We start from the raw sequence: 25489 nt of genomic DNA, 5'->3' as shown, positions 1-25489 counted from the left end.
CGTTGGTAGCAAGAGCACTGGAAAGGGAGTCAGGACAGCTGGTTTCGATTCTGGCTCCGACACTTAACGGGCCGAGCGGAGATCCGTGCGTGTTATTTACCCTCTCTGGGCCTCCTGCTTCTCCCCTACCCCACGCCAATAACGAGCCCCAGGTCCAACCAGGCGCAAAGGAGGAGCAGGCTGCTGCCCCCGATCCCCACCGGCTGGCTCTGAGCTCCCTGCTCCCAGCCAAACCCTGCTCAAGTCCCCACCTGTCCAGCCGGCCCCCACCAGCCCCTCCTGGCCTCTCTGCAGAAATCCCGTGCCCATCTCCCATACCCTGGGGATGAAATCCTCACCTCCAAGCCTGTTCCAACAACGGCAGTCATTTTAAAAATGCTTATTGAGCATGTACTACATACCAGGCATTGTTCTAGGAGCTGTGCACCCAAGGAACAACACAGACAAAAATCTCTGCCCCCTTGGAGGCTGGATTCTAATGGGGGAGAGAAGGGACAGGGAGCATAGGGGTGGGAGTTTGGCGCGGGGGTTAAGTCGCCGCTTGGGACGCCTGTGTCCCGCATCAGGGCGCCCGGTTCAGGAACCAGCTCCTCCACTTTGGATCTAGCTTCCTGCTAATGCAGACCCTGGCAGGCAGCAGGTGAGGCCTTGAGCACTCGGGTCCCTGCCACCCCCATGGGAGACCTGGGTGGAGTTCTGAGCTTGGCGTCAGCCTGGTGCATCCCTGGCTATTGAGGGTTTTGGGGCAGTCAATCAGTGGGAAGATGTCTCTCCATCTGTCTCTCTCTCTCCGTCTCCCTGCCTTTCAAATAAAGTGAAAATAAATACTATTTTTCTTCTTAAAAAAGGGAGAGTAAATTTTAGAGCTACGCTGTCCAAAGCGGTAGCCACTAGCAACATGTTATATATCGAGCACTTGAAATGGGGCTACGACCGACGAAGACAGGCGAGAAGTGTAAAATACACACCAGAGTTGAAGAGTCAGTACCAAAAGAGTAAGTGAACTCTCAATGCTTTATATTGCTTAGATGTTGAAATGAGATTTAAAAAAAAAAAAAAAGAAATGAGATTTTAAGTAGGTTGGGGTTAAATAAAAGATTATCAAAATGAACTGCACCTGTTTCTTTTCACCTTCTAAAATCTGACTCCTAGAGTTTTAAATTGCATGTGTAGCACACATTTTATTTCCACTGGACGGTGCTGCTGTTGTCACATATGTTAGAAGGTGACATGGGGCTGGCGCTGTGGCGTCGTCAGCTAAGCTGCTCCCTGCAGTGCTGGCATCTCGTATGAGCACCAGTTTTTGTTTTTGTTTTTGTTTTTTTAAGATTTATTTATTTATTTAAAAGTCATAGAGTTACACAGAGAGAGAAGGAGAGGCAGAGAGAGAGAGAGGTCTTCCATCCGCTGGTTCACTCCCCAATTAGCTGCAATGGCCAGAGCTGCACCAATCTGAAGCCAGGAACCAGGAGCTTCTTCTGGGTCTCCCACACAGGTGCAGGGGCCCAAGGACTTGGGCCACCTTCTACTGCTTTCCCAGGCCATAGCAGGGAGCTGGATTGGAAGTGGAGCAGCTAGGACTTGAACCGGCGCCCATATGGGATGCTGGCACTGCAGGAGGCGGCTTAACCTGCTATGCCACAGCACCGGCCCCACCACATTTTAACAGGTTCACTCTGGCCACAATATAAAAACCAACCAAAGGGAGGTCAGAGAACGGAGGAAGCCCATACGGATGCTCCAGCCAAAATATCCCTGAGGACCACAAGGGTACCAGCCTGCCTCGCATAGCTATTGTGCGCTTGAGCCGGCATGGGGGAGTGACCAAGGAAGAGGTGCCCTGAGACCCAAAGCCTCCTGAGCGCAGAGACCGCACGTCCTGTGCACTCGGAGTGGACCACAGTCTGGCCACACCGCCAGTCACCCAGGTCACCGCACCACGCTCACGCCTTCTCCCCCAAAAGATCTGCTGGCCCCTCTGCCCCCCTGCCTCCCTCACCGCAGCCCGGCACCTGGCAGAAGGCAACTGTCTCCTAGATGGCTACTGCCTGTATAGTCTCGCAGAGGCTGCTCAGCCCCGGCCAGCCCTGGGCTCTGCTGCAGGTGCCCCTCGAGCTAAACCATGCCCGCCCCTCCGGCCTCCAGCTCGCGCCACTCCCCACCTCACACCACCCCTCCTGCCTGGGGTTCTCTCAACCCCTGCACCTCCCCTCCCAGTTTAGGGGTGCTCTGCCCATCCCTTAAGGGCAGCCTAGCAGCGCTGGTGTGAGAAGAACCCCCTCTCCGGGTCTGTCTCCCCACCACAGCCCGCGCTAGACCCTCACCACGTTCTGGATTTTTCTATCAGCACCTTCCTGGTTCTGAGTCTCCATACCCACTGGCCCTCGCCGGCTCCTGGAGGTGTGGACCTGGGTCTGGCTGTGCCGCAGCGCAGTGGCCGGCTGGCGTCTCTTCAAACCGCACTGACACAGAGGCCGGAGGACGTGGAGCTGAAACACCGCTCACCAATGCCAAAGCCTCAGGCAGGTAAGCTCCAGGCCACCTGCAGCCCAGGCGGACAGAGTTCCCGTCGTCATCATGCGAGCAGAGTGGTGCATCCCTGTCGCGGAGGAAGCCAGGGCACCGCCCACCGTGCGACCCCACTGCAGCGTGGGGTCGCAGGGCCCGCAGCACCCCACGGCCACACACAGCCACAGTCCCCTTCTTCTGTCTCCTAGGCAGCGAGCTTGGAGACCTGACTGGTTCTTTCCCAGAACGAGGGACGGGAAGGCGCCCACTCGCGCAGGTGGGCAAGGTCCTCGGCTCCTGGCGCAGGCGCTCCTTGCCTCCTGTATCAGCTCCGGGAGGAGCAGGGAGACGCCTTCCCCCAGGACCAGTCGCTCCTGACACCCCACATCCTAGCCCCTGGCCAACCCTCTCCCAGAGCTAAGACCAAGGCCGTGTTCCCCAGGGGAGGAGGGAAAGGGGAGGGAGGGAGCCTGGAACCAGGACTCAATGGAGAAGGAGAAGACCAAGAGGAACTTTGAGATCAGAATTAAATTCTTTAATACAAAATGTTTTTTTTTTTAAGATATATCTGTATTTCTTTGTTGTTGTTTAAAAATAAATATGTACTACGGAATATCTCGAAAAACTGCACTAGAGACAAAGACGTGATGTTAATATCTTTTTTTTCCCCACAATTATTACGGATAAACAGTAGCACCAATAAATAAATGATAACAAATATTAAAATTAAAAAAGGAGCGAGATTTAGTATGTAGAATTCTCTATTTTTCTTGTTTTGTTTTTACATATAAAAAACAGAATAGCAATGTCTATTTTATCAGAATCACATATATACATAAACATATATATATATATACATACAAACACAAGTTGCCAAATATATATATAGTATGCAGATGTATATTGAAACCTAATTTCCAAGGAATGTGTGGTGGGGAGCCGGGGACAGGGAAGGACAGAGCTGAGTGTTAGCAAAAATTAAATATCTGTTCAGGATAAGCGAGTGACTGTCACCGATCGGGGAGAGAGAGAGTGGAAACATGAATTTTGTACACAAAAAAAACCAGTACAAATAAGAGAGCAAGAGAGAGCAGGAGATACATCTCATAAATAGTTGAAATTAAATATTAACCAAGAATACTGAAAAAAAAAAAACCCTACTTTTTAATTAAATTAACTGTTTTAATTTCTAATTAAAAAGGGATATTAAATAAGTACCATATATAAAACACTTTCTCTTTCTCGGCCTCCGTGGAGGGCACGTGGATCCTGCCCTGCGTCTCTGTGCCTCGGGAGGGGAATGGGGTCGGAGGAGGGGGAACCACTCACACACACACAGCCAGCTCTCCGGGGACGGGGGCAGAACTAGTGGTTTCCATGGGCTGATGACTCCCGGGCTGCACCCCAGGAAGTGGGGGGAGAAGGGAGGCGGGAAGAGAAGGCGGGTGGGTCCCAGGAGGAGGAGCTGTCACCGGGCTACTACTTCGTCCACTCTTCTTCCGCCGGGACACCTGCCGGTGGCCTCCTGGGCAACTTGGAAGCAGGTGACAGTAGGTGAAGGCTGCCCAGGCTCCTGAATCTTCCAGGCAGCGCCCCTGGGGGTGAGGCGCCCATGCGGCACGTGGAAGGGAGCCCCAGCGCACAGCCACGTCCTGAGGCTCCCCACAACTCTGGGTCGGAGCCAGCGTCTTTGTCCCCAGACCTGTCATCTTTCTGTCCGCTGGACTGGGAGTCGAGAGGCTCGGGGCCGGGCCGGGTCTGTCAACGCTCCCAGCAGAGGGCCACGCTGGCCCTTGCACCTGGCCTTGCGTGTTCCCAGGCAGGGGAGAGGGCCCTGGCCTCCCGCGAGGGACCACAGGACCAAGCCAGAACTTCTCGTCCCGTCCTCTCCCCTACTGGGATTCAGGTGGGACATTCACCTCCCAGCTCCAGTCCACAGCAGTCAAATACATCCAGTGAAGACACCAATAACATTAGCAACGTTAACTTAGAAAAAAAAAGGATATATATATTTTATATATATATAAAATATATATTTATTTTTATATATATATAACATATATATATATATAAACGTTATGTATGTGGGTAGGCGTGTCTACGGGGATCCCAGAAATAAAACTCTAATCTTCCGGGCCTGGTGATTTAGCAGCAAGAAAAACAAAATGGCGAATCCAATTCCAAGAGGGCCCGTGCTTGGTCACCCGCCCGGGTACGCTCAGCCGGACTCTGGCGCTCCGGCCCCAAAGTGCTCGCGCAGTCTCCTCTTCATTTCAGGTTTCTGGATCAAGGACTGTTCTGTCGGTGGTGGCGGTATGATGGTGGCGGCGGCGGCGGCGCTCATTGGCGATCAGTCTTTCCCGGTGAGAGGTCTGGTTCCCGAAACCCTGAGGGAGGCCCCTTCAGTCCAGCCCCGCTCACCGCCTCGGCTTGTCACATCTAAGGGAGGCAAAGGCAAGGGGGCGGGTTAGGGCCACAGGGCAGGCAGCCGACCCCCTGGCCTGGGAGGCCCCGGGTCCCTGTAAGAGCAGGCAGCGGGGAGGGCGCAGTTGTGACACAGGAAGCCTGGGGGACCCAGCCCTGCCCTTGGGGGGGCCCCCAGTCCAAGCAGGAGCCACCCACAGGGTTTCCCAGTCTGCCCGCTAGAGCTCGTGGTGCGCGGAGACAAGGCGGAAGACACTGGAGCACTTCACAAAGAAACACATGGACAACGACCAAAGGGCAGTCCCCACTGGACACGTTAAGAGCTGATGGTGACGGGGCAGGGTGAGGTCACTCGGGGAGATGGACCCTGTGGAAGGCGGCTTTTCAGCTCTCCATGGTAGGGGCTGGCTCGGGGAGGAGGGTGGGCAGGGCACCAGAGCATCAGAGCTATCACCCCAAGCCGGGGAGACCCTGGCAGGGAGGACAGCGAGGACCCCAGGCGAGGGAGGCTGGAACCCCCCTGGGCGCCAGGGAAACACGTGCCCTGCCCACGTCCTCCGGGCCTCGGCTGCAGGACCCATGTCTCTGCGGCTGGCTGGGGCGATCCCGTGGCTTCACTACCCCTGGGGAAGCAGAGGGGACCTCCTCCGAGATGGCTCTACTGGGCCCCTGCTCCTGGGCTTTGTGTCTGTTAACCCTGCCTGCTGCCGGGAAGGGCAGAGCAGCCCTGCCCTGCAGCAGGGCCTGGGGGTGGGGTCCCAGGCATCCAGTCTGGGAACTGCAGCTCCCAGACACAGGCCCAGCAGGTGGGGGCTGGGGGAGGCCCTGGTGGCGGGGGAGCTTCAGCTAGCTCCCCCCGTCACCGCACGCATGCTGGCTCCCAGTCTGCAGAAAAACCACCACAGAAATCCTGAGACCTCTGGCCCTTCCTCTGCCGGAGACCCCGCTCATCCAGGCCCCGGCGCTGACAGACACCTGCTGTCCCCACACAACACCACGACAGACAAAACCCCACACCAACCACAGGGCCTGGCACGGAGTCCCTGAAGCACCCACAGCCACAACATCCGCAGCAGGGGTGGGGGGACACACACTCGCCAAGGGTGGTCGTGCAGCCTGTGTTCTAGCTTGGGGGGGGGGGGGGAGCATCCCTGGAAGGCCCCTGCCTGCCTGCCTGCTGAGGGATGCTGGCCCAGCCGCCCTCACAGCCAGCTGGGGCCAGGGTGGCGATTCAAGAACGCGGCACTGCCAGCCTCCCACCACAGCCCCGGGCGCCTGGCCTCACCCCCTGGGGCTTGGTCACATATTCACTCGTGCCCTTGACAGGGTCAAGTGCAAGGGTACAAGACCCACGTTCAGTGTCTACCGTGAGGACAGCGGGCATGGCTCCCACCTCCACTCGCCCTGGGGCTTCTGCAGAGGTGCGGCTGCCTAGGGCTGTCACCGAGACAAGTGGAGGACCGAAGGGATCTGGGGACTTCCCCTGGAAAGGCGACGGCAGGATGATGGGGGAGGGGGAGGCGCGGAGATTCAATCCCTGTCCCCAAGGGGAGCCTGAGGGGCTGAGAGGCCCAGCTCTGCCGGCTGCAGAGGGCAGTGGCCAGGCCTGGGCGAGGCTGTCCAACACCCGAGGGCTCTGCACTCCTCAGGCCGGAGACTAGGGGTGACAACATCAGGACCGACAGCCACCACGAGCAGCAGGACCGTGGGACACAATACACTGCCACATGAAGCCACACCAGTGTACCCAGCCGCACCAGGCTGGACGGCACCCCAGCCACTGCAGGAGCCTCAAGAGCAGAGAATGTAGCAGTCACTGGGCAGGCAGCTAGAAGCCGGGCAAGCAGCTGGCCCCTCTCAAGCTCTGTCTCTCTCTGACTCTCCCTCTCTCCCCGTCTCTGGGTGATGCCCCTGTCTCACTGTCTCGCCCTCTGGGAACCAACCTGCAAGTACGTTCGTTTAACTCAAGCTGCCTCGCCTTGCAACGCGAGTCTGTGTTTTTGCAGGAACATTTACACGTCTGCGGATCTTGTACAAACAAATGCTTTCTCCGCTCTGAGCAAGGCCCACAGGGACTGCAAAAAGGCAAAAGGAAAGACATCTAAGCTAGAGCATCAGCAGAGAGAGAGAAAAATATACCATGCAACACCCCTATCATGTCCGCAGCTGCACCCCCTCCCAGCGCACCGACCCCCACGTCCTCAGGTGCCCCGTAAGGACCCGAGCACTACAGCAGAAGACAGAGAGCGACGGCGAGAGGCAGCACTGGCTAGATGCCCGCCCGCGGACAGAGGAGGGCATGGGCCAGCAGAGAGTGCGGGGGCGACGGTCGTAAGGAGCGTGCTGGTTCCAAGGAGACCAAGGCACATCTTGGGCCACAGGGCCCCACCTGCCACAGCCCCCAACAGAGCAGGCCTGGACTCTGCACCTGCTAGGGACGGCGATGAGGAGGACCAAGACCGCCCCGGCCAGGGCCCTCCACCAAAGGGGAACCAGTGGAGGGTGTGAGGGGAGGCCAGGCCCCAAGACAGCATCCAGAGGCCAGCCCACGGGGGCCACGGGGCCCAGGGTGGAGCCCGCCACAACCCCCAACCCAGAAGACGCGGCTGCCCTACCAGGAGCCTCCTACAGGTACCACAGGCTGGAATAGGGGTTTCCCCATAGATGTTCCAAGTTCAGGGGGAGCCAAGGAGTTCCCCCCAGATGAGGAGGGGGCCGCCATATGGTACCTGACCCCACCCCACAGCCCACCCCACGCCCACCCCGGGTTCTCCTGCGGCTGACAACAAGCTGCCTCCCACCTCCACCCCTTCCCCTTGCTACATCTGTCCTCCCACCACTCCGGGGTTCTGGACGGGGCAGAAGCTTAGAACCGCGGAAACCAGTCGGGCGAGAGAGGCCTGGGGCCCGGCACCCGTGCCAATGAGGGCCCGCCACCAATGCCCAGTGGGTGAGAGAAAGTCGGTGCCCAGCCAAGCCAGAGCTCCCCTCCCTGAACCCTCTAGGCCCACTGGGGCTCCCCTCCTCACCCCAACCCCGGACCACCGACACTACCACCAACCACATCTGCCCGCTGGTGCCGATTAGTGGAGTGAGTGAGAGAGAGACACGGGGCGGGGGCGGGGGAGGGGAGAGGCAGGGTTATAGGGTGCTGCAGGTGGAAGCCTGATGGGGCCAGGGAGGCTCCGGGGAATGAGACAGCAGCGGGCACCAACGTACACGCTCCAGGATTTATACCGGGATTTCTTGCGCTTTCGTTTTTGCCCCTTGCCCTTTCCTCGAATTGATTTTCTGGAAAATAAAAACACAGAGACAGACAGAGAGCGAGCGAGGAGGAAGGGGAGAGTGGGGAAGCAATGGGGGGGAGGGGTGGCAGGTGCCCTCCAGGGAGGCCCACGTGACAGCACCAGCACGTGCTTCATGGTTCCTTCTCACTCTGCCCATGGTGCGGTGGCAAACCCAGCCCCTGGCAAGTCTGTGGTTGGAGGCAGAGACCCACAGGCCTCCACGCGCGTGGTGGCTCCTGGTCCAAGGGTGGGCTCTGCTCAGCAACCCCGTGCAGGTCTGGCTCTAAACACCAGGAAGCTGTAACAGGTGGGCCGGACTTTGGGGGGGGGGGCCCCGCTGGGTGTCCTCAGAGACCCAGGCAGAGAGGGGAGAGCTAGGAGGAGGTGCCTGGGCGGCATTTGGCAGGGTGCTGCCTCTGCAGCCTGTCCAAGCCTGCTGTACCACATCTCCAGGCTGTTCCGAGCCCAGGCGAGACCCCACTCACTGCTTGGGGAATGGGCAGTGGGGGCAGGCTGTAGCCTCTCCCCTCGCGGGAACCAGCATAGTCCTCACTCCTCGCCTGCCAGCTCCCAGAGAACTGTCTCGGGGGGTTGAGGACGCCTATCTCGGGAGAGGAGGGGAGAAGGGGCCCAGGACGGGGCAAATCTGTGCTGCCCTGGGGAGAAAGCACTGGAAAGGTGGAGGGGGTCTCTGCACGGAGTGTGCCCGCTCGCTCTTCTCTCTCCCTGCAGCTCCAAGCTCATCCTCCCATATCATTACTCAGCTAGCAACAGCAATCCTGGGAGCTGGGGGCTTAGGCAAGACGAGGGAAGCGGTGAGGCCTAGGGGGCTACAATGTCCACCAAACAGTAGTAGGGGAATAGACAGCAGGGAGGCGTTGGGGAGGGACAGGCATGGGTGCTCTCTCTCAGTCTCTCCTTCCTGCAGGCTCACCCCTGCCCCCGATCTGTCAGCTGCCCACCCCTTCTGGAAGGCACGCTTGCCCCCCAACCCCACCCTGACCCTCCGCACTGAGCAACTGGAAGCCTCAGAAAGTAACCGCTGGCTACTTCCTCTCCCCAGCCAAGGCAGCTTCGTGTGTGCCACCTGCCCCTCTCCTGCAGGCGGGCAGGCGGCAGGAAACCCCTCCGGGCGGCCCCAGATCCAAGTGCAATGTCACAGCCACCACCTTCCTGACACACAGAACCTGGCCTCTCTGCCTCCCCGCTGGAGCGAGCCAGAAAGCCTGGGGCCACACTGCCCTCCCCCACCGACACCGAAACAGCACGTGCAGGCCGGCAACGCCCTGCAGTTCCAAAAGGCATCATCTCCTCCCAAGGAAGCGCCAGCTGCAGCTGGCAGTTTTCTCACCAACCCCGGAGCTCCGTCCCACCACAGCCACCACAAGCTCCTCAGAGACCAGCTCCCCGACCCAGTGAGACCATCAGAACCCTGGACAGGGGGAGCCAGGAGCCCCAAACCAAGACCACCGGCCGAGGAGAGACAAGAGTGCTAAAGTCATGGCCACTTACTTTTCTTGCCTTGCTCTGTCTTTCTTTGGTCTGTAATGGGTACAGAAAGAGAAAAGAACAAAACAGAAGAATGAAGATGGTGAGGCTAATGACAGGAGTTATCATAACAATAGTAGAAACAAGATTGACGATGTCATAACACTGTTTCAATCCCTTCACGCATAGTAACTCCCTTAATCCTTACGACAGTACTGTCAGGTGCAGCCTATTACTGTGCCCGTTTTATAGATGTGGAAACTGAGGCACACTGCAGCTGACCGCCCAGGTCACCGGCTGGAAGGCAGACATGGGCTAACAAGCACAGCACTCCGAACCCCAGTGCAGACTAGGCAGCCCACAGCCTTCTGTTAGCTAAACGAGCCCCCAACTCCGTCCTCACCTGCATTCACATTTGTTGTGCTGTAGGAAGCTCATCTCCCCTATGTGCTGGCCCTGGTGAGGTTTGATCCGCATGATCTGGGGGAAGGAAGCAGATACAAAGATCAGTGACCCAGCCAGCCATACCCAGATGGGACACCCCCGGGCTCCAGCCACCCAGCTCCTAGGGGCTCTACACAGCAGGAGTGGCTGAAGGAAAGAGGTAAGCCTGCTGGCTCAAGGGGCCCCTGCTCCACTTGAGGCAGCAGGGCTGCGAGGGCTGGCCAGGCTGGGAATTTCGGTCCCGGGTTCTCACCACTTCCCGCACCCTCCCCTCCTTCCTCCCATAGCCCCGGCAGCCACTCCCTCCCTGGTCCTCAGAGACCCACCCCGCTCCCCGTCTGGGATGAGATGTGCCCCTTTACCAGGGAGCACCAAGAGACAGAATTTGTAAAGACCTCATGGACCAGGCTCGCCCAGCTTCCCCCAAGAGTCCCCAGGGCAGGCAGGCGTGCCCTCGGGGGCTCTCTCCCGGAGGGGAAGAGGGGGGACTCCTGTCAAGGCATCAGCCCCATCCTAAGCCAAGGGGACAAAGGTCAGGGTGGGGGGCTGCAAACCCAGGCTGAGAAATGCAGGCTGTCTTCTTTTCCTAAGGAAAGCGAGACCCCACCACACCTCCTGCCCCTGGCTCCCCTGCTCGCTCCCAGGCCAGGGCCAGGCCCAGGCCCACCTGCATGGTGACGTTGAACTCCTCGGTGGGCACGCACTCCAGGCTTTCATCATTGCAGCAACCCCCACAGCGCAACAGAGGCACGCAGGAAGGCTTGAATATGTACTCGATCTCGTCAGGGTACTCCTGGAAGATGTCCACCAAGGTCTCGATCGGACGGCAGTAGCTGCGCCGGTAGACATCCATGAACTTCACCACTGCATGGAAGGGGGGAGGGCAGAGAGCAGAGAGATGAGCCCGGTGGGTGACACAACCGGTGGCCAGCCCCCACCTCCGCCCAGCTCGGTAAGGCCATTCCTCCGGGCTACTGTAAGAGGCACCCAGGATCAGACAGTCTTTCCAAAAGTCTAACTGAAATGCCTCCTGCTCTGGGTGAAGCCCCTCCCTCAGCCACGGTCGACACTGGTGAGCACCTGGTTTCAATCCACAGGCCATGGGAGGCTGTCAAGTGGTGGGGGAGATGACCTGCCACGCCCGATGCCCGGGTGGCACGGCGAGCCAGCTCCTGTACCAACCTTGAGGTCAGGGAGCAGTGTGGCCTGCCCGAGCTCACCACCGCAGCCCTGCCACCACAGCTGCCATTACCCCAGCAACCGTATCAAGGCCGGTACCAGCGGAGCGCTGAATACATGCTGGCACCACGCTCGCAGTCCAGAGCTCCCGCCTCCCACGACTCTCCCCACCCAGCACTCTGCTGTTCTACTAGGAGCCCAGCTTACAAACGGGGAGAGAGAGGCTAAGGGACTCGCCCCAAGGCCACACGGCTCGTGACTGGAGAGTTAGAAGCAGCTCTGACATCAAAGCCCGGCCACGCCTGCGTCATGGGCAAAGCTTCGGGAGGCACCGTGCCACCTGCCAGGCCCTCTCCCCAAGTCACTGGCTGAGGCGGTGGTGGGCACCAGCACAGGGCGGGGCCCGCCTGGAATCAGCACGTGGCAGCGGGCGGGCGAGCCGTGCTGGCCCTGCCAGCCGCCGATAACCCCGCCCAAGAGGGCAAACTGCTTGCATCATGGAAAAAGCAGCACAGCCACGGAGCCCTTCGAGAAGCTGCGCTGGAGGAGTCCAGGGCAGCGACAGCTTCCCAGGCCGGCTGCGGAGCCTGGGGTGCAATGGAGCATGAAGGGGGAGCTTGGGGCCATAGGGGTAGAGCACCGGAGAGCACACAAACGAGGCACTCCAGGCTGTGACCACACCCCCGCCATGGCACGGCTCAGCTCGGCTCGGCTCAGCACAGCACAGCAGCCTTGTCCCTGAAGTGAGGGAATACCCCCGGCCAGCGGCGGGGAGGTCCAGGCTCTCATGGTGTGATGTGACCTTGGGCCGGCCCGGCCCTCCCCGGGCCTCCGACTCTGCTCATCTGTGTAAGCAGGTTGAGCTGGTCTCTACGTCATTCAACCCACGTGGTTCTGTCTCCCCATTTCTAGCACTGGAACAAGCACCCTTTTCTTGGGCCGGAACTTCACCAAGGCACTGCAGGCGGCTGCCCTGGAGACCATTCCCCCCAACCAGAGAATACAGCTGAGCCTCCCCCTCCCTTCTCCCTCCTCCCTCCAAGATTTGTGTTCCCAGGGAGCTCAGGAAGATAAGACCAGGGGTATGAACAGAACAGGCTGGCTGGGAGACCACGGTGGGTGGAGGAGAAGCAGCAGGTGTGAATGCAGGAGGAACAGTACGGGAATTCCGGCCTCGGCAGGAATTCTCTCTCCTTCCCCTGTCCAAACAACGGGCGCACAACCTGTCTCCACCCCTAAACGGCCAAGGCAAAGGAAAGCCAAAAATAAATTTAAAAAAGAAAAAGAGATCGGAGATCTGGAAAAGTCACTTTTTAAGGTAAATCTATATGGAAGAAGATGGTGAATGGAGAATTTCAGAGCAGATCCTTCCCCATGGTTGGGACAGACAGCGCAGGCTCATGGGGTCTGCCCAGGAACGGATGGGAAAAGGTCTGGCCAGGCGGTGGGGTTGGGGGCCGGGCAGAGGGGAGAAAGACCTGGACTGGAAGTCCTTGGGAAAGCTTCTCACTGGAACCCTCAAAGCCCATGGGAGCAGACAGAGGCAACTTCCCCAGCACTCCAGGTGCCCCAGCCACTGCCTCCAAGGAAGGCAGCCTCCCTCCTGCACAGGCAGGTGCACACGCGCGCACGCACACACACACAGACACACAGGCGCGTGCCAAATCCTAGTTTTCCTTATTTATCATGGACAACCTTTCTCCAGCAAACAAAGACCGTTTGTCCTGCCTCTCCCAGACCAGGGGGACCACTGGGAAGCTGAAGAGGGTGGGTGGCAGGCACACTAGGAAGGGGTGGGGGATGCCTGTCCGTGGCACAGACTGGGGAGTGTCCAGGAAGCCAGGCCTTGGGCCAAAGGCAAGGCTCCTGGGGTGGGGAAGGAGGAGGTAGAACCGGCTGGGCACCACCACCCCTGGTAGCTACCCCGGCCCCACTGGATTCAGGTCAGGAACACTTGCCTGGAGGAAGACCCCAGGGCCTTCCCTGCTTGGAGGTGGAGCGCTGGGAAAGCAGCGTGGGACTGGACCAGAGGCCGCATCCAGTGGTGGGGAGAGCCAGGGCGTCCCCAGAGAAATGGGAGTTTCCCGTACTCCAAACCACAGCGGAACAAAAGGCAGGCAGACTCGGGCTGGGCGGGGAGGCGGGGCACTCGGAGCTTCAGCCAGCCCTCTGCTGGCCCAGGATGGAAGTTCACAGCTCCCGAACCCAGCGACAGGGCTGTCTCCGCCAGGACAGCAGCCCCGGGGGTGGGTGGGGACCCTACAGGCTGGGCCCTGGGCACCTCCAGCTCACACCTCACATGGGAAGGGTGACAATCCCCAGGTGGGACCTGGCTAGGTAGTTAGGGACACGAAGCACCCATCCTCCCGGGGAGCAGGGGGTGGCAAGGGGCACCTCCCACAACATCTGGGATCCCTGGACCGTCTCCCTGGCTCGTGCTCCCTATCTCCTTCTCCGATTAAAATTTTACTGGAAAGAGCAGGAAAAAAAGGCACCAAGTCCCTCGGCCAGCAGAGGCCAGAACACACAAGACCCCTTAAGAAACTGAAGGGTTAATCCACGGTGCTCACCTCTGTCTGTCCCCATAGCCTGAGCCCCTTCCCGGGAACTCCCTCCTGGTTTAGGTCTACAAAGAAGGAAGTGGGCCTGCCCAGCCATCCCCTGAGGGGCCAGGGACCCAGGCTCCAGGCCAGAGCCAGGGGGACTCACCTTCGTGGGGTTTATTGTCTCCTTCTTCTGCCATGGGTGCAGCCTGGGACCACTGAGAACAGACAAAGGGTAAGGCTTCGGCAGAGGCCCACTCCCCCAGCCCCTCCTCCTTCCCGGCCTCTCTCCTTGTCCACAAACTCGGCTTCCTCTAAGGCTTCTCAGGGGAAGGGTGCCCCATCAGGGGGGTCACCCCGGGCACAGAGCACGCCCACCACCCCCGGCCGATTCCAATGTGCACGCCCAAGAAAGTTAAGAGCTGACCAGATGCCGGGGAGCAGGGCGCTCAACAGGCAGGAACAGCACACGCACCAGATGCCTGCCCTGTCCAGGGCCCAGTCCCTTCCCGCGTTTCCCCTCTCCTCGCTCCTACTGCCCCCCGGAGTCCCTGGTCCAGAGCCGCGGCTGAGTATTAAGGTCAAATAGGAGGACAAATTTGGACTGGGGCAGGAAGGAAGGACTGGGGGCGAGAAAAACAACATGGTGACCTTCTCCTGCTGACATGACAAATACCAGGGTGAGCTAGGGTTGGAGCGGGGGGGGGGGGGTGCAGAGGACCGAAGGGCACCCAGCCACCCTCCCCCATGCAAACCCTCCTAGGCCTTAAGAATCTTCAGCACGCCCACGGGCTGCTCAAAAGGTAAAAACCTGTGGCAAAGGGACAGCCCCGTCATCCCCTGTACAAGTCTCCCTGAACATACTCCCTAAGGCACACCGGCCCCTGCTCTCACCTTATGCCTTGGTTTCTCCTCCTCCCTGAGGAAGGGGGGGTCCCAAGGCCCGGGGTACCTAGGGCACCTTCCTTAAATGCAACCCAGGGAAGCTTTTTCTGCCTTAGCACTGCCCAGCCCCTAGGGGGCCCCCTGTGGCGCCACCCCCACCTCTCCCCACCCCCACCAGGTCATTCCTCCCCTCCCCAGAAGCTGTGAAGGTCATCAAGCACGGCCATGTGGCCCTGACAGCACCCAGCGGGCAGAGACTTCCCCGGGCCCTTCCTGAGGGTCCCGGGTTCTCACCACATCCCCCCACCCACCTGCTCCTCTCGGGGAACACTTCCCAGCTGCACAGTGGCTGGCCGGGCACGGGAGCCAGCTTCGGAACTCCAGACCCCACTGGCAAGGAGTCCTTCCTACTGCCTGCCTCTCACCCATTCCCAGGCACCCCACTGAGGTCCCCCAGCCTCACCCCCAGCGAGAGCAGTCCCAACTGGATACCCTCCCACCACAGCCTCCTGAGCTTCCCCCCTCCCTGCCGGCTCTGCACTGGGGCTTCCCCTGCCAACCTGCCCCCCTCTCCCTGTCCTCCACCCCACCAGGGCCCCACAAGGGTCCCACCAGCCAAGGGGACAGAAACTTCCTGCTCCCTCCAAGGCCAGGGGGCACTGGAGGGGCAGCTTTAGGCAGGGAGGGGCCAGGTGCCCTTCTCTGGGGGCCTCTGAAGGTCACTCTGCGGCCAGGCTGCCACTCGGCCCCTCCTCCATACTGGGAGGCCTGGAGCCAAGGTCTTTGTGCCAGGGTCTGAGGAACTCTGGGTGGTGGCAGGGACCCCTGCCCATTTCCTTCCTTCTGCACCTCTCCAAGGGGACTCTGCGGCTGAGGGGAGGTCTAAGAGAGGAGCAGAAAGGGACCCCGTGGGTAGCCTTGGGAAGCCAGTCGGGTGGGCAAGTCTGGAGTTCCAAAAAACCACCTGCTCCAACACCCTGTTTGGCCCGGACATTTGCAGCGCGAGTGCAGGGCTGGCAGGAGAGCTTGCTCCCAAGGGTTCTGGAAGGGCTGCTCCTATGCCGCCCATGTCATTTTTTTTCCAAAAAGGGTAAAGTGGGGTGAAGCCACTCTCCAAGATCTCCCCCACAGAAGCTAAAGCATGGCTCACTCCTCCCGGGAAGCGAGAGGCACACTGTCACCAAGTGGGCAGCTCCTCAGTGCGGACAAAGCACCCGGATGGCTCCCGCACCCCGACTTGTGGCCGTGACCGTCCCTTCCCTGGACTCTGGAGCCTCGGATGGGTCTTCCCAGCAGGGGGGAGTACCAGAGCAAGGGGTGGCAGGGACTTCTCCACCGAGGGAGGAAACGGGGAAAGGGGGAGGCGGCGTCCTAGAACACGGTCCGGGTAGGGGCTGGAGACGGCGGGAAGGGGTGGGGATGGCCCTCCGGGTCCCCGGGCTGTGGCTACCTCGAGAGGTCACCTTCCCCCGGCCGGCCGGCGCGGGGGAGGGGCGCCGCTCGCCGCCCGGGGCTCCCGGCTCGGGCAGCCGCGGCTCCGGGAACACGAGGCCGGCCAGGCCCGGGCTGATGTAATCGGCTCCGCGCCGCGCGCGCCCGGCCGGGCGGGGGAGGGCGGGCGGGCACCGAGCGGGACGTGAGCGGGGACGGGCGGGGGCGGCGCGGCGCAGGTGGCCGGCAGGGAGGGGGGTCCCCACAACAATCCACCCGAAAACTTTTCCCCAACTCGCGGCGAGGACCGAAGAGACCGAGTGGCACTGACAGCAGCGCACCCGCTCCCTCGCCTGCGCCCTGCCCCCTCCACGCTCTCTGCCCTCCCGGGTCCAAGGTCCGAGCACCCCCCCCCTCCTGCCCACTGGGCCCTGGCTCCCGCCCCCGCTGCCCGGGCTTCCAGTTCGCTAGGGACCAGCAGCCGGGAGCAAACTTCAGCCGCCAGCGGCAGCGCAAGCCCAGCCCTCTCGGCCTCCTCCTCCGACTCCCGCCCTCGGCTGGTCGGCCCAGATCGTACGTGCGGCGACTCCGGTGGGTGGGCAGGGCCCGCGTGGGCGGTGAGCCTACCCCCGGTGCCCTCCCACCTAGCGCGCGCCCCCTCCCCCTCCACGTATGACGGCAGAGGGGGATGCCGCGCGCCGGTGCCCACGGACCCGCGTGGGGGCACGGAGCCCCCCACGCGCGCGCTCGCACGCACGCACGTTCCCCCAGCCGGGAGAGGCGCTCGCAGCGGCCCGCGGCGCCAGGCGGGCACGGCCGCTTACCTTGGCATGGTGGAGGTAGAGCAGCAAGGCAAGGCTCCAATGCACCCAAGAAAGCAGAAAGTTCATGGTTTCGGAGGCCCGGCCGGGGCCGGCGCGGCTCGCGCTCCCTCTCCTGCTCGGGCTGCGGGACGGCCCGCTCTCCTCGGTGCCTCCGCGGGCTCCTCTTGCTCCCGGAGCCGAGGCCCGGGCCAGGGCCTGGGGCGCGCGCGCGGCTGGAGCACTGTCTGCGCACACGGCCGCCTCACCCGTCCATGAGCCCGGCTCCCGGGCGCCGAGTCGCCACCGCGGCCCCCTCTCCTCTTCCTTCTCTCCTTCCTCCTCCCCCTCCTCCTCCTCCTCCGGCGGCGGCGGCGGCGGCGGCGGCTCCTCCCGGCCCGAGCTAACACTTCTCGCGGCTCCGCTCGGCTCGGCTCCCCCGGCGCGGACCACGACTCCTCCGGAGCGAGAACAGCCCAGAAGTTGGACGAAAAGTTTCAGTGCAATGCCGCGAGCCCCGACCCCCTCCACCCCGCCTTCGGGCGCGGGCTCCGGCTGCTGCCCGCCGCTCGCCGCCGCGTCCACCGTGGGCCGCCGGCCGGGGAGGAGGTGGGCGCTGGGGCTGGGGGCGGTGTCTGTCTGTCTGTCCGTCAGCGCGGCTGCTCCGGCGCGGGGTCCCGAGGGGGGAGAGCTTGCGCCGCGCTCCGGCGGTCACCCCCCGGAAAGCAGGTCACTCACTTTGCCCCGGTCCCTCTCGCTGCTCGCCCGCCTGCGCGCGCTCTCCAACCCCGTCTGTCTTCCTCGACTTCTCTCCGGAGCTCTTGCCAGCTCGCTCCTTCTCTGCGCGTTTCCAAAATCCGAAGTGACTGGGGGGAGTTAAAGAGCAGTCTCCCCGAACCGTCTGCCCGTCTTCCGTGGGCAACGGGAAGCAAAAATCAATTACAACGGGGAAACAATTCAGTCTTTTTTTTTTTTTTTAAGGTTTCAGAAGAAACGAGGAGGGGTAAACCCCAGCTAAATGAGTATGGAAATCCAGCGCGGGGGCCCTGGCCGGTGCGTCCGCGGGACCGTGTGCCTCGCCGCTGCGCCTCCCGACCGAGCGCCGCTGCCGCCGGCTCCGCTCCCCCTGCGCCGCGGCCTCCTCGCAGCCCGGCTGCCCCAAGCCTCTGCGCTCCTCACCGCTCCCAGGCGACCAAAAAATAGGCCCGGCCCCGCCCCGAGCCCGCCCCGGGGGGCGGGGAAAGGGGCGGGAGGCGGGCGCTGGCCGAATCCGTGCGCCTCCGGGCCGCAGGCACCGCCTTCCCCGGGGCCACCCAGCTCCGCTTGGACCCCCTAGGCCACCGCGGCGACGGGAACGCTCGACCCCCCCCCACCACCACCAGCAAGGCTCGCAGCCTGAGAACTGCCGTGCGCCCCCTGAAACTCTGCCCAGAGACACGCGCGCTCGCGGGGTGTCCAGGGGGCGGGAGCAGGAAAGTGAGGTTATGTGCGGACAGGGCCGCGAGCCGGTGCCTCTTTGCCGGGAATATTGGAGAGGGCGGGGGACAGGCGGGGAAGGGGCCCAGAGCTGTTGGAACCCTGGAGTGACCCCCGGCCTCCTCCGCACGCAGCACCCTCGCCCCCTACACACGCGCTCACACATACACACACGTTGACACACGCGTTCTCACTCACGCAGACGCGGCTTTCCCAAGTTCACGAGCTCCCGGTGGTGGCCGAGCGCCCCCTAGTGACTACTGCCTGCACAGCCCTGTTCTGGCTCGAGAGCGAATGGGCCTTGGGAAGGGGAGGGTGGCTGACGCCCGCAACCCCCATTTCTGACTTCCCGAGCAGTTGCGTCTTCGGAATTGGAAGGGTCTCGTGGGCAGAGGGCTCTGTACGGCGCACAGAGGGGACAGTGTCCCCATCTGGAGCCCTTATCTGGCAGCTGGCAGCCTAGGGTGCCTGGGGTCCTTTGGGAAGTGTCCAGGGAGGCTCCCCCCTGGGAGAAGAATTTGGCACCAAGTTTGTGGAGCTGAGGCAGGGAAGCGTGGGGTTCCGGGGTTAGTCACTGACCCAGAGGGAAGAGGACCTGTCGGAGCCCACGTATGCACTGGAGAGTCTGGCAGAGCCCAAAGGGAGAGGCAGCTGGGCAGACAGAGGCCCTTGTTCCTGCTGCACCCCCCCCCCAGATGTTGCCAGGGAACTGAGGCCAGGGGGCTGGTGGGGGCGGATGGAGGCCAGGACTTGAGTGATGACTCAAAGCTCCCCTGCCGCACTAAGGACCGGCTGTAGGCCAGCTGCCCCGGGCTCCCACCAGGCTGGGGGCCAAGGCCTCCATCAGCCCCGGACCCAGCTCACGCTCATCTTCTGAGCAGAATCCGGGGCTCTCCCCAGCCACCCAGACCCTCTGGCTGCCTTGGCTGCTTCTGCAGGCTCGAAGCCTCACCGGTCTCTGCCCCAGTCCCGGGCCATCACTCAAAGCCCCCTTCTCCTGCAACTCCCCTGCCTTATGTCTTCCCTCGGTGCTCCCCAAATCCGCCCGCCCCACCATTGCATATAGGACCCAGCCTGGAAAAAGTCCTGGTTGGGCTTTGCCCCAGCCCTTCCCAGGCACCCCTGGGGAGCAGAGGGCAGGGGGCTGTGCTACCTGTGGGAAGAGAGGGACCAGTCTCCTTACCTGCCCAGCAGGCCCTGACCAGGGCTGGCCCAGGGCTGATGGAGCCTTGGCCGAGGCCAGGACTGGAGATGGGAGTGGGGATAAGAATGCAGCAGTTTTGCCCCCAGTTTGCCCAAAACGACCCAAGGAGGTGACTCAGCCAGCCCCCTCCCTCTGCATGTGTGGTTTGGTGGGGGGTGCTAGATTACCTCCTTAGTGCCCCAGTTCCACCCGAGGGGTGTCCCCCGGCCCCTGTGAGGAGGTGGGCCAGCTGGCGGCCACTGCAGCCCACCTTTCCATCACTCGTGCTCCGGCGTGTCTCCACCACTTGGCCGGCCCCCAGCAGCAGGGACAAGGCCTTGCACAGTTAGTCAATGTTTATTTGCTGGCTCCCGCCCCCTTCCAGGCAGGCCGCCTCACCTGGGCTCCCTGCTGCAGACTGCTGAGTGGCATGTGGAAGGGAGGCCACTCTGCTTCCCCCCAGTCTGCCCCCAGCACCCAGGAGCACAGGCTAGGGGCCCCTGGGCCCGGAGCCCCTCCTCTGGCCCTCTCCCATCTCCACTGTCTTCAGCCCCAGAGGGGCAGCAGAGATCTCCCTGAAGTCAGGGAGAGACTGGCAGCATGGGGTCCCCTGGACAGGGAGCCATCAACTGTCCCTTCATAGCTCCAGGTCCCCCTCCAGCTAGAGCCTGCCACCCTCCTCCCCTCACCCCCAGCAAGGTTACAACAGCTTCTCTAAGTTTCCCCTGTGGGCTCTGCCCAGGGGCAGACTTCCCTTTGTAAAGGACTTGGATTGCAACCTAGCCTTGGGGTACTGAGCCAGCTGCACTAGGGTGGGGACAGCCCCCAGGGTCTACTCTTCTTTAGGCTGGTGACACAGAAGAGATGACTACTCTGGATCCTAGCCCCAGGATGGTGTCACCAACTCCCGGGGATGCCCTCCAACCATCTGGATCTTCGAAAAAGGCAAAAAGAAACAAATCAGCCACGAGGAGACCACACCATCTCCGTGGCACCTTCTCTTCTCCCCGGGCTGGTCCCCTTGCACTCATTCAGTTCCACTTGTCCTGCCTCCCCAGGCTGCTGCAGGACAGGGGTCAGGGCCCAAGGTCACCGGGCCAGCTGGGGGACTGGAGCAAGGCACAGCCCCGACACAGATCACGCGGGGTCCCAGTGCAAGGCTCCCCGCAGCCCCAGCCTCAGGACCAGGGCGGCCATGGCCCACGGCTCTGCAGCCGGTCAGCAGAGAGCCAAGGAGGAAGGGGCCGGTGATCTGGGGAGGGGGAGGGGGAGACAGGGACAGGGTGGGGGCGGAGGAGAGTGTGAAAGGCAGCCAGGAGCCAGCAGTGGCCCCAGACAAAGGAAGTAGTGATCAGGCCCAAGGCACAATGGTTGTACTTTGTCCTGGCGTCCTGTCACCTCCATAGCTCAGGGAAGCTCCCGCTCGGCACCTGGAAGCCCATGGATGAAGGCGCAGAGCGAGGGCCAGGGGAGGCTCGTGGGCCCGGCTACTGTCTCCTCAGTGCTCCAGGTGGATTCTCTGTGATGGGAGGAGGCCTTCCCCTTCGCTGTCTGCCCTGCCCCAGGGGCTTGGCTGGGCACTGACCTGGAGTTGGGTTGGTTGCCCCCCTCCCCCGCCCACACCTTGTCTCTGGCTGGGGATCCAGCGCTGTCTCTCTCCTGACTGTTCCTAGGTGTTCTCCTAATGTAGGAGTTTGCAACAAGCACTAGAAAGGCAGAGCAAGGGTGGGCCTTGTGGCACCATCCCATACTGGAGTGCCTGGTTCGAGTCCTGGCTATTCCACACTTCTGATCCAGCTTCCGGCTAATGTGCCTGGGAGGCAGTAGATGGTGGCCCAAGTACTTGGGGCCCTGCCACCCATGTGAGAGACCTGGATAGGGTTACTGGCTTCTGGCTTCTCCCTGGCCCAGCCCTGGCTGTTGTGGGCATTTGGCGAGTAAACCAGCGGTTAGATGAAAGATCTCTCTCTCTCCCACTCTCTCTCTGTCACTCTGCCTTTCAAATAAAATAAATAAAAGAGAGAGAGAGAGCTCAAGGAACAAAGATCTCTTTCTCTAATACCAGTTTCCTAGCCCATGTAGACCTGGAGGTTTGACTTGGAGTGACAAGAGGTACTGATGGATACAAAGACAGGAAGACCGGGTGTTACCTCCCCCAGAAGACCAGTGAGGGGAAGGGGAGGGAGATGGGGAAGAGGAGGCTGGAGCAGGGGCACAGTGCAGTGTCACCATCGGGAAAGGGGGGCACAGGTGCCCATGCCACCCCCCAGACCCCATCAGCCAAGTCTCTGCCTCTCCACGGCCCCAGGGTTAACGCCCTAATACCAGGCCGCCCCAGTGGATTGCTCCTCCCCAACAGCTGGGGGAATGTTCACTTCCTGCCACCAGAATCTTGGCTACTGCTCAAAGGCGGCCCCCCAGCACGACCCCCTGGAGCCCCTGTTCACATCTCCCACCCTCACCAGTCTGGCTTCTGCTGAGAAGAAGGTGTGAGGTGGCCGCTAAGGTCCAAAGCTGTGGTGTCCCCCCTGGGAGCTGAGCCGCATTCCAGTTCCTAAATGGTTCCCCAGGTCTACAAGGCCCCAGTTCTGTGCTCAGATTGTAGGAGACCCAGGGACATTGGGGATAAGGGGTGGAATATAAGACTTTGCAGCCACATGGATCCCAGGCACGCTCCTAGCTCCGCGCCCCCGCCCCCTGCCCACCAAGTGGTCTTTAGCAGTTACTGTACCCCTTGGAGCCACAGCTGCCATGTGAGATAGGCGTGAACACACCAGAGGTGCAGACGGCTACCCCAGAGGCAGGCCAGGAAGGAGGCCCTGGGAGAGACACATGTGTTAGGAAGAAGCTGGCTGGAGTGGGCATCAGGAAGGGCCCCCCGCACCCGCTGCTGTAGAAGCAGCCGCCCAGCTCAACCTGCCAGCTCCTGCCCTGCTCCTGCCCCTCAGGCTATCGCAATGTGAAGGGGGCGTCCTACCTGGAGGGGGACCAGAGGGGGCAACTGCACACAGGGATTCTCCACAGAGAGCACGGACGTGCTGCAAGTAGGGGAGGGCTCCCTGGCGGAGGTGACATTTGAGTACCGATGGAAGAGCAGTCCGACCACCCCAGCGGCGTGTGGACGGAGGCCAGGCAGTGCTCCTCCTGGGGACAGAGGCAGAGGGCTCAGGCCCCTTCGGAAGCACTCCCAGCCAGAGCCCACAGGGACAGTGCCTTCCCTCCGGGGGTGAGCGCGCCACACTGCCTTCCCCGCCCTCTGGGACAGCATGTCTCTGCCAGAGAATTTAAACAAACAAGCAGACACTAGAGACAGGTCTGGCTCACACATCCAGCACCACTGTTGTTTGCCCCGGGGTGGGGGTGGGGGGCTGCAGAGGACAGCAGCCCGTGACAAGCACAGGGCCACTCAGCTGGGGCAGGGCACGAACAGAAAGCTGTTTGCTCCAGCTTTACTTCCTCCCTGTCCCCAGCAGCTGCCCAGAGCCCTTCCGTCTGCCTGTCACAGACATGTGGAGACTTGAAAGCAGCAGTGAGCAGAAAATTCTAGAAACTGCTGCATGCTCTGTGACCTGAGCCAAGTGGATCTCCCTTTCTGGATGTCAGGCAACGTGTGAGGTTTAACTCCCTAAGCTCAGAGGCTCCGTGAGGCTGTGACCTCCAAATGTCACCTCTTCCTGGGAGCTATGTATTCTTTTGTGTGTGTATGTGTGTTATTTAAAACATGAATTTATTTGTTTACTCAAAAGGCAAATAGACAAAGACAGACAAACACGCCCCAAAAGCCCACAGTGGCCAGCTCTAGGCTGGGGCTGAAGCCAGGAGACAGGAGTTCAACCAGCTCTCCCATGTGGGTGGCAGGGACTCAGTTACTTGCACCATCAACAGAAGCCTCCCTGGGTGTACATTAGCAGGAAGCTGGAATCTGAGGTCAGAGCTGGGTATCAAACCCAGGTACCCAATAAGGGCTGTGGGCATCTTAATGGCTGGGCCAATCATCTACCCCAGGGCTCTGTATTTTAAAAGGTGCTTGAAGGGCTGGTACTGTGGTACAGTAGGTTAATCCTCTGCCTTCAGTGCCAGCATCCCATATAGGTGCCAATTCTGGTTCAGGTTGCTCCACATCAGATCCAGCTACCTGCTAATGCACCTGGGAAAGCAACAGAAGATGACCCAAGTTCTTGAGTCCTTGCACTCACATGGGAGACCTAAAAGAAGCTCCTGGTTCCTGGCTTTGGCCTGGCACAGCCCTGGCTGTTGCAGCCATTTGCAGGGTAAACCAGCGGGTGGAAGACCTCTCTCTGGCTCTCTTCTCTCTCTGTAACTTGGAAGAAGCTCCTGGCTCCTGGCTTTGGATCATCAGAGCTCCTGCCATTGCAGCCATCTGGAGAGTGAACCAGCGGATGGAAGACCTCTCTCTCTCTCTGCCTCTCCTTCTCTCTGTGTGTAACTGACTTTCAAGTAAATAATCTTTTTTTTTAAAAAAGTGCTCAAAGAAGGTAATGCTTAACTCAAATAAATCTAGCACCAAAGGTGAACCTTGGGTCCCAGCACCAAGTGACAGAGGGGACCCTTCACCCCCCAGCAGGTAGGGAACTGCTTCCTCTTACCTGGGAACACAGAACTTCTGGACACTGTGCCTGGTGAACCCCACCAGCTGCCTCCACCCTCAGAGAGCTTAGTTCACTGCTTCTAAGCTGTGAGGCTTTGGACAAGTTGCGTCACCTGCCTGGGCTGCGGGTGAGATGGGGCCATGGCGCTCACCTCCCAGGCTGGTGGGGACATCTGTGGACAGCACCAACACGAGAGAAGCTGCTGGCGTGGATGAGGAGTCTCCAAACATTGCCTCCCTGTCCTTTTGTCCCCACCCCCACTTGTGAGCAAACTCGGAGAACGCCAGGCCGCTATCTACTGGCTAAATTCAAACAGAAAGCAATAGGGAAATGGGTGTGCCCAGCCTGCAGTTAAAAAGAAAAAAAAAAAAAAGAAGAAGAAGAAGAAGAAGAAGAAGAAGAAAGAAATCACAGGGAGCCTGCCAAAGCTGACTCGGGGTGGGGGGCTCCGCTGGCTTGCCTCCCACGACAGCCTCTCTCTGCAGCAGCTCTAGTACCAGCTTGTCACCGAGCTGGCTGCAGAGTGACTTCCTTCAGGGAAGTCCCGGATGGTGGTATGGGGCAGAGGCACAGACCCAAGGTGCCTCCCACCTGCCAGCAAGAAGGGCCCCTTGCCCCAGAGGCCTCCTGGGCCTGGGCCGGAAGCCTGGCCCTTGACCTGGGCTCCCCAGGACGGCTTGCAAAGATAAAGCCAGTTAATGATTGGCCCCCCGGAGAGGGTCACTGCCACCCCCTCCCCTCCCACCCGCCTTCCCAGACCAAGGAGTGCAGGGCCGGGCCTGGGGAGCAGGCGCCTACTCAGCTCCCAGGACTATCTTGGAGGTGACCAGGATAGGAGACCAACGGTAAGCTGGAGGACATCCCTGACCGTGGCTGTGGGAGATGGGGCAGGCGGGGGAGCTGCGGATGGGCACGCCAGTTTCCTGGAGTTCTGCTTGGTGTTTCATTGGGAGGAAAGCCTCTCCGGGGGGAAGAAGCAGCAGGGTCTGAAGCCACACAGCTACAGGCAGGCAGGCAGGCAGGCAGGCCAAGCTGCTAAGCCCTCGCCTCTCTACTGGAAGCCTCGAACTCTTTGTACTGCTGCAAAGGCCTCTTAGTCACATAATCGAGGCCCAGCCCTGAGCCAGGCACCAGGGAAGACACAGGGCTTGTGGCCCTTAAAACCAGGGTGGGGAATGAGGCGGTGCCCAGGGTGGGGTGCTGCCCTAGGTGCAGCTGGGCCGGGGGCCTC

At 60.9% G+C, this 25489-nt stretch overlaps 1 protein-coding gene across 1 annotated transcript; it reads right to left on the bottom strand.

Moving 5' to 3' along the window:
- Window positions 1-3028: 3028 nt before the first annotated feature.
- VEGFA (vascular endothelial growth factor A) lies at window positions 3029-17700 on the bottom strand (the record flags this gene model as incomplete). The annotated part of the gene is made up of 8 exons (XM_062187200.1): window positions 3029-4947; window positions 6876-7007; window positions 8152-8223; window positions 9732-9761; window positions 10111-10187; window positions 10819-11015; window positions 14040-14091; window positions 17014-17700. Coding segments are annotated over 8 exons (1269 nt in total), but the record flags the coding sequence as incomplete, so codon positions are not given.
- Between the last annotated feature and the right edge of the window lie 7789 nt (window positions 17701-25489).

This window comes from Lepus europaeus, chromosome 3 (genome assembly GCF_033115175.1).
Source record: "Lepus europaeus isolate LE1 chromosome 3, mLepTim1.pri, whole genome shotgun sequence".
NCBI classification, from domain to species: domain Eukaryota; kingdom Metazoa; phylum Chordata; class Mammalia; order Lagomorpha; family Leporidae; genus Lepus; species Lepus europaeus.
This window is presented reverse-complemented; position numbering and strand designations above follow the sequence as displayed.